The sequence below is a fragment of the Trachemys scripta genome, chromosome 3, assembly GCF_013100865.1.
Source record: "Trachemys scripta elegans isolate TJP31775 chromosome 3, CAS_Tse_1.0, whole genome shotgun sequence".
NCBI classification, from domain to species: domain Eukaryota; kingdom Metazoa; phylum Chordata; order Testudines; family Emydidae; genus Trachemys; species Trachemys scripta.
This window is the reverse complement of record NC_048300.1, coordinates 49,728,432-49,745,010: the sequence shown is the minus strand read 5'-3', so window position 1 is coordinate 49,745,010 and position 16,579 is coordinate 49,728,432. Positions and strand designations below refer to the sequence as shown.

General features: G+C 43.2%; 1 protein-coding gene across 1 annotated transcript in view; it reads right to left on the bottom strand.

The window, feature by feature from the left end:
• The window catches only part of CNIH3 (cornichon family AMPA receptor auxiliary protein 3), a 73,898-nt gene that overhangs the window by 32,888 nt on the left and 24,431 nt on the right, over positions 1–16,579 (bottom strand). Inside the window, exon 2 of the mRNA XM_034764675.1 lies at positions 3,242–3,310. Within this exon, the coding sequence (XP_034620566.1) occupies positions 3,242–3,310 (69 nt within the window). The remainder of the gene's footprint in view (positions 1–3,241; positions 3,311–16,579) is intronic.

Below are 16,579 nucleotides of genomic sequence, written 5' to 3'. Positions count from 1 at the left end.
GTGGGCTGTAGTCCACGAAAGCTTATGCTCTAATAAATTTGTTAGTCTCTAAGGTGCCACAAGTACTCCTGTTCTTTTTGCGGATACAGACTAACACGGCTGCTACTCTGAAACCTTTTAAAACAGAAGACATTTATATGAACTGAAAGATACTGCACTTGAGGATTCCATGTTTCGGACAATGCAGGCCCAGCTGATGCAAGGAAAGTCAAAACAAAAACTTTAACAGGCTTTCTGTTAAATGGATCATAGGTGACAAATTCACTAGCTAAACACTCTGCATAGACACATCACTCAAGCCACAAGGCAAGATTTTGCTCTTGGTTACATCAGGGTACATCCAAAGTAACGCCATGACACTCAATGGAAATATTCTGCATTTACTGCAGCTAGCACAGAACAGACTCTGTTGCACTGTGCCCAAGAGGAGTGAGCAATTCAAAAATAAGAGAAGTTTTACACCTCTTCTTACAATAAATTAGAGAAGTGGCTTGGTGTGTACCGTATAGTCTCCTGAGGGATGTTAAGCTTTTTCTCTAGATATTGCAAAAGCTACTATGTATAGTCACCTTTCTGAAACAAATAATGAGATGAACCAATGTGTGAAGCCAATTCTCTCTACGCCTTCTGTGTTTTTCAAACTGTTTTAAGCTGATTCCATTTTGTGAGGATTGTATTTCTCCTAAAAAAAGGTTTCAGTCTGGGGAGACAGTGGAAGGTACAACAGAAATATTTTGTCTTAACATGGCACCTTTTATGTCAAGAAGCTCTTCAGACTATGATGCTATCCTGCAATGGGGTCCATGTGGTTGGACTCTTACACCTGTGCAAAGCACCATTGGCTTCAATGGGAAGTCCATGTCGATGTAAGGTTCTGCCAACATAGCTCCCCATTGCAGGTCTGGGGCTAAATATGCCTGGTCTTCTGGAAGAGGAAGTGCTTTAGACTCTACAGTGGGAGTCAGGTGACCCAAGTTTGAGTCTCAACTCTGCCATAGTCTTCCTGACTGATCTTTCTGTGACTCAGCTCCCTCTCTGTAAAATGGGGGGGCAATAATACTCCCTTACCTAGCAGGGGTGCTGTGAGAATAAACTGATTAGTACCAGACATTAAAATAGTATGATCTGGAGTCCACACAATTAGCTAGATGGAAATGTGGGCACCAACTGATACACAATAGGGGAAGAAGGAAAAACATTTGGTGAATGACACCAGAGCAAATGCCTACTCTCATAAAAAATCTCTCCTAGTGTGCTAGAACAACATCCACACTGAACAGGAGAAAGTATCATGAGAATACTGTTTGAGCTATTACAGAAAGTTTGCTAGGTGAGAGTCAAAATGGTGCTACTGATACAGAATAACTTGCAGGATTTTATTGGACACTGTCTGTGTAATGTTTGTTCAGAGTAAATGAAAACTGAACATTCTGGGATTAATTAATTAATTAATTAAATAAATCACTAACGTGACTTGAACAGGGACACACAGACATTGACTTTCTTATCCTGGAAGCCAATTGCATTAGCATTCTAAAACAAAAGCAATTTCTCTCTCTAGGGCACTATACAAGTTTAGGAACAAAATATATTACTGGGACGTGATGCAGAGATAGGCACAGAAAGTGTGCTTGTATCACAAGATGAGGACAAAAATGCATGAGGAGAATTAAGAAACATTGATAAATAGGCCTAAATATTACTTTAATAGAAAAAGCTGTAATATATTTCAGTTGAGATTGTTCCCTACAGTTTCCATTTTCAGTTACTATTTTAGGGGTGGATTTATTTTAGTAGATTAACAGATACAATTACTTACATAAACATACATATTAACTTTAGACTGGCTCGATGATTCTGTAGTACAAAGCTTCTTAGGAGACTCAGGTTCAAGACTACCCTTAAGATGTCATATTCGATGGGGATATAAAGGGTGGCATAAGTTACGTTTTGGGAATAAACTAGTCATGAAACGGATTTAAGTGGCCAAGTATTGTAATTCGAATCTCTTTGGCATTTGGTGGCAGTGCAAGATATGTATAACTTATACACCAATTTGATATTATGTGGGGACAAAAATCAGCCTGTAGTGAAAACAAATGCAACTCCCAATGAGGTCAATGGGCCAAGTTCTGCCTTCTGTTCTGCTGGTATTAATGTGGGGTAACTTCACTGAAGCCAACGGAATCAGTCTGATTAACACTGGCTCACCTGAGAGCAGAATTTGCACCTGCTTAAACCAGGAATGTTGGAAAGAGGTCAAGAATATGTTAAAATAAGGGAAGAGGGAAAGCTGTCTCTTACCCATTGGCTGGACCTCCTGATACATGCCCTTACTTTTTAAGTTATACCTGTTTTGCGGTCACTCAGCAGATGCCAAATCTTTGCCACTTATCCAATATGTAATCTATACAACTGTTTCTGTCCCCAGAGAATTTGTCTCTCAGACTTTCAAAGGAGATGCACCCCTTTCTTCCAGTCTACATTTAGTTAAATTTGGCCCAGACTCCTACATAATTGACAGATTGCTGGAGCATAGCAGAGCTTACAGCCTCTGTGTCAAATTATCCTTTACTGTAAGCAGGTGGAACCTCATTGACTTCAGTAAGTTATTCCCCTTTAGTGTAGGGGAGACCTCCAGGCCGAAAGGTGATGATTGCATTCCTCATCAAAGTCCTTGAGTAGTCAGTACAGACAATGGGTCACTTTCGAAGAAGATGAGGTAATATCTTTTTTATTGGACCAACTTCTGTTCATGAGAGAGTCAACAAATTTCAAGCTCTCACCAACAGCAATTGGGCCAATAAAAGATATTACCTCACTCACCATGTCTGTCTAATATCCTGGGACCGACACAGCTACAACACCACTGCAAACATTGAAGAAAATGGTCAGCCCACTGCTTGGGTGCAGAGGAGGAAAAGGATTTTAAAGGGGGAAAGTGTGCCTCAAAATGAAGAGATGCACAAAACCCCTGCAATCACATTTCAACTTCTCTTTCTGAATCTCTAAGTGCTCTCGTGCCATCTCCAGCAAGAAAGGGAACTACTTGAGTAAAGATCCCTTTAGACCATCAGACTAAGATGGGTTGCTAAATGTAGAGTAAATAGCAGCTGCTCTTACGGACTACAACTACGTTCATAAGGGACTCCTAAATCCATTTGTATATCTTCCATTGACAGCTCAGCACATCTTCTTCCATTCAATATCTAATGTTTGGCAAATCTCAGGCTGTACTCACTGCATGAACTGGATTGCACTGGTCTATCGGGCTCTTGAAGTCTGTCCTTAGCTCATCAAAGGCGATTATCTGCAAAATAATTTTTTCAAACATTGTAATGACAGCAGTAAAATCAGTGAATCCAGGTCTTTTTCTTTATAGTAGTTACTAAAATCTATTCTTACTATCTTTGGTTGAAATTCATACCAAATATAACTAATGAATTATGTTTTATATCATTTTACAGAACTAAACATATACACATTTCACAAAGCTACCTTCAGCCACAAGATCACTATACAAAGTAATAGTGATAGGTCATGCTATAACAGGACATACATATTGACCCGCTGCCAGGTTGAATCACTCCTCCAGTAAATATATGCTACTATAGTATTTTTCAGAGATCAAAACTCTAAAAAGGAATTCATTTGTCTACAGATAAATGCGATAAACCATAGTCCTAACACTGAGAGTTTTGGAAAAGGGTGTTGTATTGAAATAAGGAAAAGTCAGAAGGCAACTTGATTTAATTGGAAGTGGAGGATTATTTTGCTATTTGAACATTAAGGGGGTTAAGCACAAAATCAGACAAATTAGAAATGAAAAAGACCTGTTATGCCAGTTAGATCATACACCCCCACATCTCACCTCAGCCAGAAAAAGTTTGATCCATAGAGCAAGGAGTCTTAAATTTTCATACAATGTAGACAAGATCAGGTCAACATTTTTTCAGCCTTTTTCTTTGTTTTGTTTCCTTACAGGTTTTTCAATAGGAAATTTTTAATGAAAAAATTGTTTTTGTTCACAATTTTCCAATTTTTTATATATATTTTTTCATTTTGAATTAAAAAAAACTTTTAGTTTTCAAAAATAGATTTTTTTTTATTTTACAGTTTTGTTCCCTTCCCACCTTTTTCTCCTCTCCCCTACCTTTTCTTTCCCACTGGAAAAGTAGAAGGAAGAAAGAAAGGCAGGAACCAAACATAAAAACACCCCTTGAAAGCCAAAAATTTAAAACTGTCATGGGGGGTGGGAGGGGAAGGGCAAAAACTCAAACAAAACATTTTGCTTCACTGGAAAAAAAAAAAAACAAAAAAAACCCAGAAAATTCCATGACAATTTTTTAAAGAAACAAACAAACACTTTGTTTCCTAAATTTTTCAGGGAAAATATGCTTTTAAAAAACAGCTCTAGCGAAGCCCACACTTTGCTGAGAGATTGGCTCACTTCTCACCCGGTCACAAAGGGTCAGAACCAAGCAGGGGATTTGTATTGTCTCCCCGCCACCACCAAAGAGCCTCAAAGTCTGGAAGCACAGGGTCTTGGTGTGGATGGCCCTTTGCCTGCAGTGGCTCTTTCAAGAAGAATGAAGATCTGAGAGGTCGTCTGAGGATTATATAGACTGAACTTCCTGCTTGTTCTGCAAGAGGTCTGGGGAGGTGGAGAACAAATTCTGTCCCATTGACAGAACTTTCTAAGGAAAACTCCTCGCTGATGACAACCCCTCAGGTTTTTCCCTCTGGGGAGGGTAATCTGGCTTTTGCTGTTTACACACTCTTCAGTCATTCTGACATCCCTCACCACCATCTCCTTAGTCACTGCTTAGCCAAGCTGGATAGATTTAGCTCTTTTTATCTTGCCTCATAAGTCAGTCACCTCAGTCTATTCATTATTTTTGTTGTTCTCCTATGGACTCCACCTACTTGGTCTCTATCCTTCTGGTGTTTAAGTACCTTGAACACACTGGGTCTGAATCTGTTCTACTTACAGTAGTGGGAATCTCCAGTAACTCCATTTAAGTGACTACAGACACATTGGTGTAAAATTAGTTTAAATGAGACAAGAATTGGGCCTACAATTCCCAGTATGGTCTCCTCAGAGTCGACAACAGGTAGACACAACAGATGGTGAATGCAGAAAGGTAGTGGTTACGTCTACACTGAATAAAACACCAAACCTGTGGCAGTGAATTTCAGAACCCGGGGCTTGTGGTACAGGGCTAAAAACAGAAATGTGGACATGGCTGCTTGGACTGGAGCCTGGGCTCTGAAACCTGGTGAGGGGAGAGGGTCTCAGAGCCCAAGCTCCAGTCCAAGGAGGAACATCTACGCTGCTATTTTTAGCCCGTAGTGAGAGTCCCAAAAGCCCGAGTTAGCTGACCAGGCTCTGAGACTCACTGCTGTTGTTTTTTTGCAGCGTAGACATATCCAATGAGACAGCTGTTCTGAAACTGAAATAACCAGTGGTCACAACATGGAAACTGTCTAGCTTTATGAACAAGTAAGCCTCAAAACAATCCTGTTAAGTAGTTATGATGGTCTCCATTTTACAAATATGGAAACTGAGGTGCAGAAAGGTTGAGACTTGCCAGACCAGAGCCCATATAGCACTCTAGTGGCAGAAATGAGAATAAAATCGAGGACTCCAAGTCTCCTGCTCTAACAACACTGTTTCTACCAAGTTATAGAACATTTAAAATTAAACAACTGTGGCATTTTCAATAGCAAACTACAGGTTGCAATGTATTCAGCTGATAACTCTTCATGTCACAGCATTATTATTAAATGTTTGTTAGTCTTATTGATGTGAAGGTGCTGCACAAAGAAATGTAGGACAGTCCTTGCCCAAAGCAGCATATAGTTTAAGTGATATATGACAGGTAAGGATGCCAGAATAGACAACATCATTTTTTGTGTCAGTTCATTCGAGAGTGTAGTGATTCTCATGTCACCCACGTAGTTGTTATTGGGGCATTTAGTGCACTGAATGAGGTATACCGCCTATTGTGATAGGCATGTGGCACCAGATCCTGCCATAATAGATGCAAAACCTCAGACATATTTCCATTGCTATGATGATTACATCTTTCAAGATCCATGGGTCCTACGTACCTCATGCAATGCATCAAATGCCCCAAACAAACAACTATGTGGGTGAAATGAGGCAATTACTATGCCTGCAAATGAACTCATACAGAAAAATGATAAAAAGACAAATACCATATCAGCCACGGGCAAACATTTTTCACAATATGATCACTCCATATTTGACCCCTCAGTTCTTGTCCTCAAAGGAAACCTGCACAACACCTTCAAAACACAAGCCTGGGAATTTAAACTCATAACTTTATTAGACACTAAAAATCACGGACTTAATAAAGAAACTGGATTTATGGATCATTACAACAATCTATAACCCATTAAGCCTCCTTTGTTCTGTGACTGCAGAAGTGTTACTTGCCAATTTCACCTAAAATGGTCTCTTATGATGTTAACTCCTTATGCTAAACAATTTGTTCCACCTTTTGTTTAGCTGTGACATTCTGAGTACCTTTCCCAGACCTAAAGAAGAGCTCTGTGTAAACTCAAAAGCTTGTCTCTCTCACCAACAGAAGTTGGTCCAATAAAAGATATTACTTCACCCACCTTGTCTCTCTAAAAGCATAATACACAGAGCCATTGATATCCACAGAATTATCTCCCCCACCTCATCTAAGGTCATAAGCGAGTGGTCTAGTTACCGGTGGACTGGTGTCCACATCACACCAAAAAAAACAAAACAAAAAAAACCCAACACCATCACAGTTGGCAATATTTAATATCCTTGCACTAAGATGAGAATGAATGGGCTAGGAGATTGAACTATCCTCTGACTCCTAGAAGAGATCTTCCAGGTTTGAGTTGAGGAATATTTGTTGGGCATAGCATGGCTGGAAGCTTGTACTGCCACTGCCTATGCTGTACTTGTTCTGTAGATGGAAGAAAAAGGTAAGTATTGGAGCTACCTATGGAGTGGTTATAAAGTTCCTGGTTCTCCACAGTTACTAGAGCAGACCAGAATGTGTTGCAGCAAGGAGTTTAATAAAGGTAGGAATTTCCTGGTTAGGAGGTTCTCTAGTTGCTGCTTAAAGCATGTCTCTGTGTTTATGACCTCACACTACACTATGCATCTAATAAAACAGAATAAAAGTTCCCTTGATTTATAAATATACTGGCCACGCTCTGTGGTGACTTTCTCCCCATGCAAGGCCATTAACTCCAAGTGTAAATCTGCACAGAATTTGCCCCAATTTAGACATTCTTATGCTGAATAGTTTACAGATTCTGTGCTGGCATCACCTGTTTCAGAACAGCAACAATTAGGAAGATATTTATAGATGTGCCTGAATTCCCCCCACCACCACCCACATGCATGTTTCTCCAGACAATGACAGCTTTGAATACAGAAGCATTCACATGAGATTGAGGCTGATTTTCATTCTCCATTTATTTCTTTACACAGAGATCTAACTGAAACTTTCACCTGGCAGTGGCAGGAAGGAATCCAGATCTCTGTGTTTTAGGGAGGCTAATTTTTGACCACTGAGCCCTTACAGGTGTGTTTGACTTGAGCGCAGGTGTTTGTTTTTTTGTTATTAAACTGACCATGACTGATTTCTGGGTAGGAAATCTGCTGAGAATATTCATTAAGGTGAATTTATGGCTGGTAAAAGGCGCTGCATTGATAACTCTTGGGCTTGAAAATTATAATTTGTATGCATCTTAGAAAAATCTAAAAATAAAATATTGAGATGAACATGTACCACAGCCCTGACCTGGAGGGACTACATTCATCATCTATTCATAACCCATTCACTGTGTCTTGCCTGCTCAGATTGCCAGCAAAGGTGCCAAGTTAGTGCTGAATAACGTGGTGAACATCTGTCCATGCTGAACTAATCTGAGAACAGCAAACACAGAACAGGCAGTAGTCTCAGCACACCAGCAATCTAACTGATGTCCAGTTGTTTGTAGGTACCATTGTAAAAAAAGAGTTTTAAGGAGCAATTTGAAGGAGGACATTGAGATAGCTTTGTGGATGTTTATGGGGAGGGCCTCCCAAGCATGAGGGGCAGGATGGGAGAAAACAAAGGTACTCATTTGAAAACTTTACAAGTGGGTGATGGAGAGTGGTATCATTGGCCAATCAGAGGCAGGAGTTGACAGCTCAACAGTGAAAGTGTTGAAGTGAAGCACTAGGAAAATAATATTTGCAGCAGCATTGTGCATGGGTATGAGTGGGACAAGACTGAATTTGTCAAGGCCAGAGAAAAGCATGTTGCAGTACTTAAGATGTGAGATTATGAGAGTTTTAGCTGCATGTATGGCTTTACCCCAGCTCTAGTCAAACTTCAGTGTGGGACCTTGTATCAAGGCAGTTGTCTCCTGGTTGCCCCCTCCTGGCCAGAAGAGGTTCTGCAGCAGCTTGCCTCTAGTTTCCATCTTTAGGGCCCTTATGATCTCCACAGTCTCTCTCATGGCTAACACCCTTCCCACCCCAATTCCCCACTCCCCCATCTGAGGCTCGTTAAATAATAGAACAGTCCTTAAGGTCCTCAAAATAAAGTCTGTCACCACATCCCAGAAGCTCATACTCAGCTGTAGCTCTTAGTTCTACCACACAGGGAGGCCTTCTTCTATCTCAGTAAGCTCTTCACAAAGTTTCCACTCCTAGCCCTCCCTAGCAGGAGCTCCATCTTCCACCTCCGATCTGCTTCTCCTGTCAGTAGCTTCCCTGTGCTGAGAGAGAAGACAGCATATACATACTGGCCTCCTTCAGAGAGCTCCTCCTGATTGGCTGGGAGATAGGGAAGCCCATTTCCCTGCACACCCACCCTGCTACATTACAGGCCTTTAAAGGGACAGTCTCCTGTTTTTTCCTCCACCCATCCAACTACTAATGCCTTGGAATGCTTCCTCTCCTCTGGCCTTGGCCATTTATTGAGCCTTTAAAATGGCATAACATTGATACTGGCCTGAAATGGGAACAGCAAAAAAGTTAGAAAAAGCTAGCAACTTCGTTAAGTCTCTAATGGGAGCTTCATGTGTACGTCTGAGGGTAGTTTGGCCCACTGACATTTGAAAACTAATTGCAGGTGAAGGCAAGAGATGGAGTGTAGCTGAGATGTAAACTGAAAAACTGTTTCTTCTTCCACTGCTGGATAATATTGCTAATATCTTAAGCAATGTTGCTAAATGTTTGGTGTCTAGTGACCCTGAAATCAGGGGTTAGCTGATAAGTATAGGAAGAACTAGTTTTCAGTTCTTGTTTCAAACTATATTTAGGGCCCTTCATGTTTGGTTTTTATTTTATTAATTTTTCCTGGAAATTTGTTGGTGTTTATTACAATAAGTGAAAATTGGTGGAAAAAACTATTAATTTTTCTGGGTGAATATCAGGGTTTATTTTGGTGGACAGAAGGACGGCAGGAAAGTATTCAGTAGACTGATGCTTTGTTAATGGAATTCAATGTGGTTTGCTGCAGAACTAATGGCGGGGGGTCCGGTGGCGCGGCGCTCAGCGGGGGCGGGGCACGGCACTCGGCGGGGGGGTTCCAGCGGCGCGGGGCGGGGGGGGGGGCTCCGGCAGCGTGGCGCTCGGCGGGGCGGCGCTTTTTTTTGCTGCTTGGGGCAGCAAAAAAGTTAGAGCCGGCCCTGATGCCACCTCTGAGTTAAGAAAACAATGTATCTCTAGTCCCCAAATAAAACTTTTCATTTGAATAAACAGTTTACCGTTGTGGACTTAGAAGTACTAGCCTATAAATATTTACATTTAATAATTGGGCCACACCATTTGCAGTGCATCTTTTTCTCCTGTTTGTTTTTTTAAAAACTTTTGAATACTTCCTTGTGTTCTGAAATGTATTCTGACACAGATTTTTGTTTTCTTCCCATTTTAGTGTGTCAGCTCTCAACCATTATCTGCTAACAGCTTGAAATGTTTAGTTGGTGGGCACGAGATTCATCAGTACATTCAGAGGCGCACACACTTCAGAGCTTGTGTGCATGCCTGTTTCTTTATTGTGTGTATCTTCTAGACTAATCCATAGCCTTACTTCAACAGGCAGCTTTGCATATACACACAGACCAATGTATTTTCATAATACATATATCTCCTGTGTGACAGACCCAGACCAGTGGGGTACAGGAGTCTGGTAGAGGGCAAATATTCTGGTCACTGGATGAGTCGTTTTCTGTTCCCTGAGTGACCAGAGAAGGGGCTGCACTAGAGTAATCAGGAACCTGCTAGAACCAGTTAAGGCAGGCAGGCTAATTAGAACACCTGGAGCCAATTAAGAAGAAACTGCTAGAATCAATTAAGGCAGGCTAATCAGGGCACCTGGGTTTTAAAAGGAGTTCACTTCAGTTTGTGGTGTGAGTGTGAGGAGCTGGGAGCAAGAGGCACAAGGAGCTAAGAGGGAGAGGGTGTGGGTGTGCTGCTGGAGGACTGAGGAGCACAAGCGTTATCAGACACCAGGAGGAAGGTCCTGTGGTGAGAATAAGGAAGGTGTTTGGAGGAGGCCATGGGGAAGTAGCCCAGGGAGTTGTAGCTGTCATGCAGCTGTTACAGGAGGCACTATAGACAGCTGCAGTCCACAGGGCCCTGGGCTGGAACCCGGAGTAGAGGGTGGGCCTGGACTCCCCCCAAACCTCCGAATTGACCTGAACTGTGGGTTCTTCCAGAGGGGAAGGTCTCTGAGCTGTTCCCCAACCCACATGGTGAATCTCTGAGGGAAGAAAATCCGCCAATAAGCGCAGGACCCGCCAAGATAGAGGAGGAATTTTGTTACACCTGCAATGTATTGTATTTTCCTAATAAAACAAGTGATTTTTAAATATTTGAATGATACAAAAGTAGGGTGAAAATAAAACAAATATTTTTTTGTAAAACCCAGGATTTTTTCTGTTTAAACTGAAAACAAAGGGGCTTAACTATATTGTAACAAATCTGAGGCCTTCTACAACTCCATTGGTGTCACTATGCTGCACGCTGCAGCCCCTCAGAGCTTCTAGGTGATAGAACTCAGATGCTTCTACCCCAAAACACAGCCCAGCCCATCACCTCACAAAATAGCAGCTGTCCCACCAGCTGCTTAGAAATTCAAAAGTGCAGTTGAGAGAAAACAAGATCATAACAATTACATAACCACAAAATTCATATCCTGAACTGCAGCCAGGCTCACATGAGCTAAGAAAGGCGGGAGGGTATCAGCTGACTCTCTGCTCCAGATACCCAGAGCTGGACAGATCTATCTCCTCAGAATCAATTCTCAAATCATCCGGTTTCTCCAGGGCATGGGCCAAAGTCAGCTGCTGCTGTTTACGAGACATTTTAAAAAAAGAAATAGGCTAAATACAGAGAGTAATATTGGAGAGGGTCACAAAATATGCAGACTGAGGCCTAAACAACAAAGTTTGGTTCCAAGTCTAGATCTGAACTTTTGCCCATCTCTGAAAAATCAGACCAGTAAAACTCTGCAGTGATCACTCCCTAAAGATGAAATTGTTCCATTATCTTATCTGTACACTAGGAAGGCATTCATGGTTGTAGTCACTCCGATTCCTATCACATATTACTGGGATCGAGCTTTGGATCTGAAGCTGATAAGGTTTAAGGATTGTTTTGTTACAGGCTACAGAGCAATTCCATTTTCAGCCTCACAAATCTAATTCTGTGACCCACTGAAATAGCAGAAAACCATTTACAAAGGTTACAATCCTAAGTACAGAAACTTAGAAACAAGCTTTCCATTGTACTGGAAGGCTGGTATTAATTAGAGGATGTTGATTTTACCTTCCTATGCTACTGCACTTTATAAATTAAAGTGCTTTACAGATATTAGTTAACCCTCACAGCAGCTCTGTGAGATCACCACTTTACAGGTGGGGAGACTGAGGCAGGGAAATTCAGTGACTTGCCCATAGTACACAAGAAATCTATGCCAGAGCCAGGATTAGAACACAGGTGCACCTGACTTCTAGCTTGGTGCTCAAGCCCCTGGGTTATGGTGCATTCCAGGATAACAGAACAACATTTTGGGGCCGTTTTTACCCAGATTTCTATCTTCCTGGGCATTAGAGTAGCACACACTGTAGTAAACTGGTGGTTTTAAATCTGCACAATGTGTGCCAAATTCTGCATGCAGTTGCACCTCAGTAGGGATCCCAAAGTGCTTTACAGTACGGCTCAGCGATATTCACGATCTTTGGGGTAGAACACAGCAGCTGTTTAGCAGTAAATAGAAACACTTTGTAAACAGTTTACAGCAGGAAATGAAGAATAGCCTATCCAATTGAAACTGCAGGGAGTGAAGGATTTAGGTTGGCAGAATGTAAAATTACCAGAGTTTCAATTTGACCAAAACACAGAATCAACACCCAGGCATCCCAGGAGATTTTTTAATGACTCCAGGTAGTCTGGCCTTTAGTTTTATGTCTCTTACAAAAAGATAACAGCATCCAGGAGCAGTGCCCCCTAACACCAAGTTGCCACCTTTGGCAACACTTCCTTAACTAGCACTAGCAGCAGCTTCTTCATTCTCTCTGTGGGCCAGGCACCAGATATCGACATTCATACACACACACACAAAGCCAGTGCATTAAAATCTCTGCACAAGAGTCAGGATTAATAATAGGCCCACACAGTGCTTGCATTAAAATTCCACTTCAAACTTTATTTTATAAATGAATTAATTCTTGGGTTTCTGGGCAGGTTCCATGGGCTCTCTCTTCTGAAACCTAGTGTTACACTGCCTAACTGGCTCATGACTAAGGCTAAGGTTTAGTCACAGATATTTTTAGTAAAAGTCATGGACAGGTCACGGACAATAAACAGAAAGTCACTGCCCCGACCTGTCCATGACTGTTACTATAAATACCCCTGACTAAATCCTATCTGCTTCTAGGGTCTTGCTACTCTGGGGAGCCTGGGACACCACTGCTGTGGGAGGTCCTGGGGCCCAACGGTTGCCCATACTCTGGTGGTGGGGGCTGGCTACCTCCAGCCACCCCTGGAGCCGCTGCTCAGGCCGCCTCCAGGGCAGCCTCCAGGACCGCTGCTACTTCAGCAGTCCCCGAGGCCACCTCCTGTTGCTTGGGCAGCCCTAGGGTCAGCCACACTGGCCACCACAGCTGCAGAAGTCACGGAGGTCACGGAATCTGTGACTTCCACAACCTCCGTGACAGCCTCTCAGCCTTACTCATGACCATGGGTGCCAACCTCAGGGCAGACTGCCAAGAAACGGAACATGAACCCCAAAGCGGTTAGGTGTTTTATACTTAGACTTCACCAACCAAGTAACAAGTGTAAATTCCTGAGGCACTATAACATCCCTAACAGGGAGACACAGATGGTCCCCTTTGGTACTTCAATGCATCTTGCCACTCAGGTAAGCCTGCCTCTGTGATAGATGGTCCCTTACACCAAAAAAATCACAACAATATTCAGGTTACTCCCAGTCCCAAAGGATCAGTCATTCACCCCAGGTCAATTGTACTCAGATCACAAACCAAAGACAACTAGAGTCCTTCAAATTCACAGATCCACTTTATATCTGCAGATATCCACATCTGCAGATGTGGATGAGGATATCCACAGACTATTTTGCAGATGGATGCAGATTCAAATTTTATATCTAAAGCCCTGAAAATCTGCAAATATCCACTTTATATCCATAGATCATTTTTGCAGATCACGGATCTGATGTGGATACAAATTTTGTATCTACACAGGGCTCTAAAGATAACACTTGTAGCCAATCCTTTAACTAACTAAAGCTTGATTAACTAGGAAAAAGAAATGAGAGTTTTTGAGAAGGTTGGAGCAGGTAAACACACACACACACAAACAAGATACAGTCTTAAGCTCTGAAAGATGATAGTAGCAAGCTCTATATGTCCTTCAGGGCTAACCCAAGCTAAACAGCTGGAGACTCATCGCTTATGCTTAGAAATCTTTGCCCCTCAGAGTTCAAGGAGTATAGGGATAAAAATTTCTCCTTAACAGGAATTTTTATCCCCTTCCCCCAACATTCAAGCTGTGATGGGTACAGCCCTACCAAATTCACGGTGTAACAAGGCAGAACGCATTCACTGGCATGGCACATCCTGCTGGTTGGTCTGCGAATTAGCTCTTCCAGATTCAGAGCGCCTCCTGCTGGCCAATGTCTCCCTTGCTGCCACCTGCTTCTCCCTTTTCTCCACACTTTAGATCAGGCCCCACGTCCCCTCAGCCGACGGTGCTCCTTTGCTCAGGGGACTTCCCCTCCCTGGGAACCCCAATTCCCTGAAGCCCACCTTGCCTCAGTGACCGATGGCCAGACTTCATCTAGCCCCTTTTCTCAGGGGCAAACTGTAGTCTGCAATGGCTGCTTATCATTGGCAAGGGGGTTTGGACCTGCTGCCTTTTCCTGGCCTGGCTGCACCGCTAGAGCCTCAGTACCACCACAGGCCCTTTTAGCCTGGCCTCAGCCTGGGAACTCACTTGGCCAGAGCTCCCCAGCTCTGCCTGTCCTTCCCCAGCACTGCTCTGTTTGAGATACCCTCCTCTAGCCAGGTCCTTTCCACTCCACCACTGGAGTGAGACTCCCCCAGCCTAGCTCCCAGCCCTTTTATCAGGGCCAGCTGGACCCTAACTGGGTGTGGCCACACCTGTGGCTGCCAACCCAATCAGCCTCCCTTGGCTGCTTTCAGCCCCAGCCCTCTCCAAGGGCTGGCTTTTAACCCTTTCCAAGCTGGAGCAGGGTGACCGCCCTGCTACACACGGCCATGAAAAACATCTCACAGACCATGAAATCTGGTCTTTTGTGTGGTTTTACCCTATACTATACAGATTTCACAGGGGAAACCAGCATTTCTCAAATTGTGGGTCCTGACTCAAAATGGAGTTGCAGGGGGTCGCAGTATTTCCATCCTTTCTTCTGTGCTGCCTTCGGAGCTGGGTGGTCGGAAAGCGACGGCTGTTGGCTGAGCGCCCAGCTCTGAAGGCAGTGCCCGGGGCCGGCTCTAGGCACCAGCACTCCAAGCATGTGTTTGGGGCGGCACTTTTCAAGGGGTGGCACTCTAGCTCCCTTTTTTTTTTTTTTGCTTGGGGCGCAAAAAGCCGGGAGCCAGCCCTGAACAGAGGTGAGCTGCGGTGGTGGGGCCCCCCCCCAGCTCACCTCCGCCTCCTCCCCCGAGCACGCTGCCGCTCCGCTTCTCACCCCTCCTTCCCAGGCAAGCCTGGGAGGGAGGGATAGGAGGGGAAATGTGGTGCACCCGGGGGAGGAGGCGGGGCCGGGGATTTGGGGAAGGGGTTGGAATGGGATGGGGAAGGGGTGGAGTTGGGGTGGGGCTGGGGGGGGGGGGGCCCGCAGGAAATTTTTTTTGCTTGGGGCGGCAAAAAACTTGGAGCCGGCCCTGGCAGTGCCCTGCCAGCAGCAGCGCAGAATTAAGGGTAGCAGTACCGCAACCCCCCCTACAATAACCTCGTGACCCCCTCACAACTCCTTTTTGGGTCAGGACCCCTACAATTACAACACCATGAAATTTCAGATTGAAATAGCTGAAATCATGAAACTTACTATTTTTTAAATCCTATGACCGTGAAATTGACCAAAATGGACCATGAATTTGGTAGGGCCCTAGTGATGGGGCCTGTGCACGTACACTCTTCAGGGGTATGCAGAAAGCAATCAACAAAGTCTTTTGTCCATAGTGGCTTGTCTGATATCTGTAGACCTTCTTTTGCTGGGGAGGAGAAAACACCACTTGAGGTAAATTAGCACTTCATACTTGATAATGCTTCTGCCCTGACTGTGGGTGATTTAGTCTTAAAAAACATTTTTATAGTTACAAAGCAAACATTTAAACATTACCCTATAACATGGGATACGGATACTATCAGTAGGATTAACACATGCAGCATCCTACAAGCATTCCAAAATGTAAACATTATACACATTCTTATAACTCTAATATCTATTTTAACAATACTAACACACAGGTGAACCAGACTGGTTTCCAGCTATGCATTTGTCAGTGGTTAGTGAGGCTTGGGGCCGTGGCATGAGCTGGCACCATATCTACCAGCGTCACACCTACCAATAAAAAACAAAAGCAACCAGCCTCATTTAAAAAACCAAAACCAACCAAACCTTAAACTCCCCACTTGCCTATCAAATTCTGCTGCACTAATCCCATGCACTGTCACAGAATTATTAATCCTACCCTGCCAGGATTTAGGGACAGAGGAGAAGGCCCTTATGATAGGACCAAGGACACTAGTGCTGTAGCATCATGGTAACCGATGTTACTTAAGTAAAAAGAGGTAAAATCAGATAAATATTTCATAGATTCTAAGGCCAGAAAGGACCATGGTGATTATCTCATCTGCTCTCCAGCATAACATAGGCCATAGAACTTCCCAAAATAATTCATTTTTAAACTAGAGCATATCTTTTAGAAAAACATCCAAACTGGATTTACAAATTGTCAGTGATGGAGAATCCACCATACCCTTGGTAAATTATTCCAATGGTTAATTACCCTTACAGTTAAA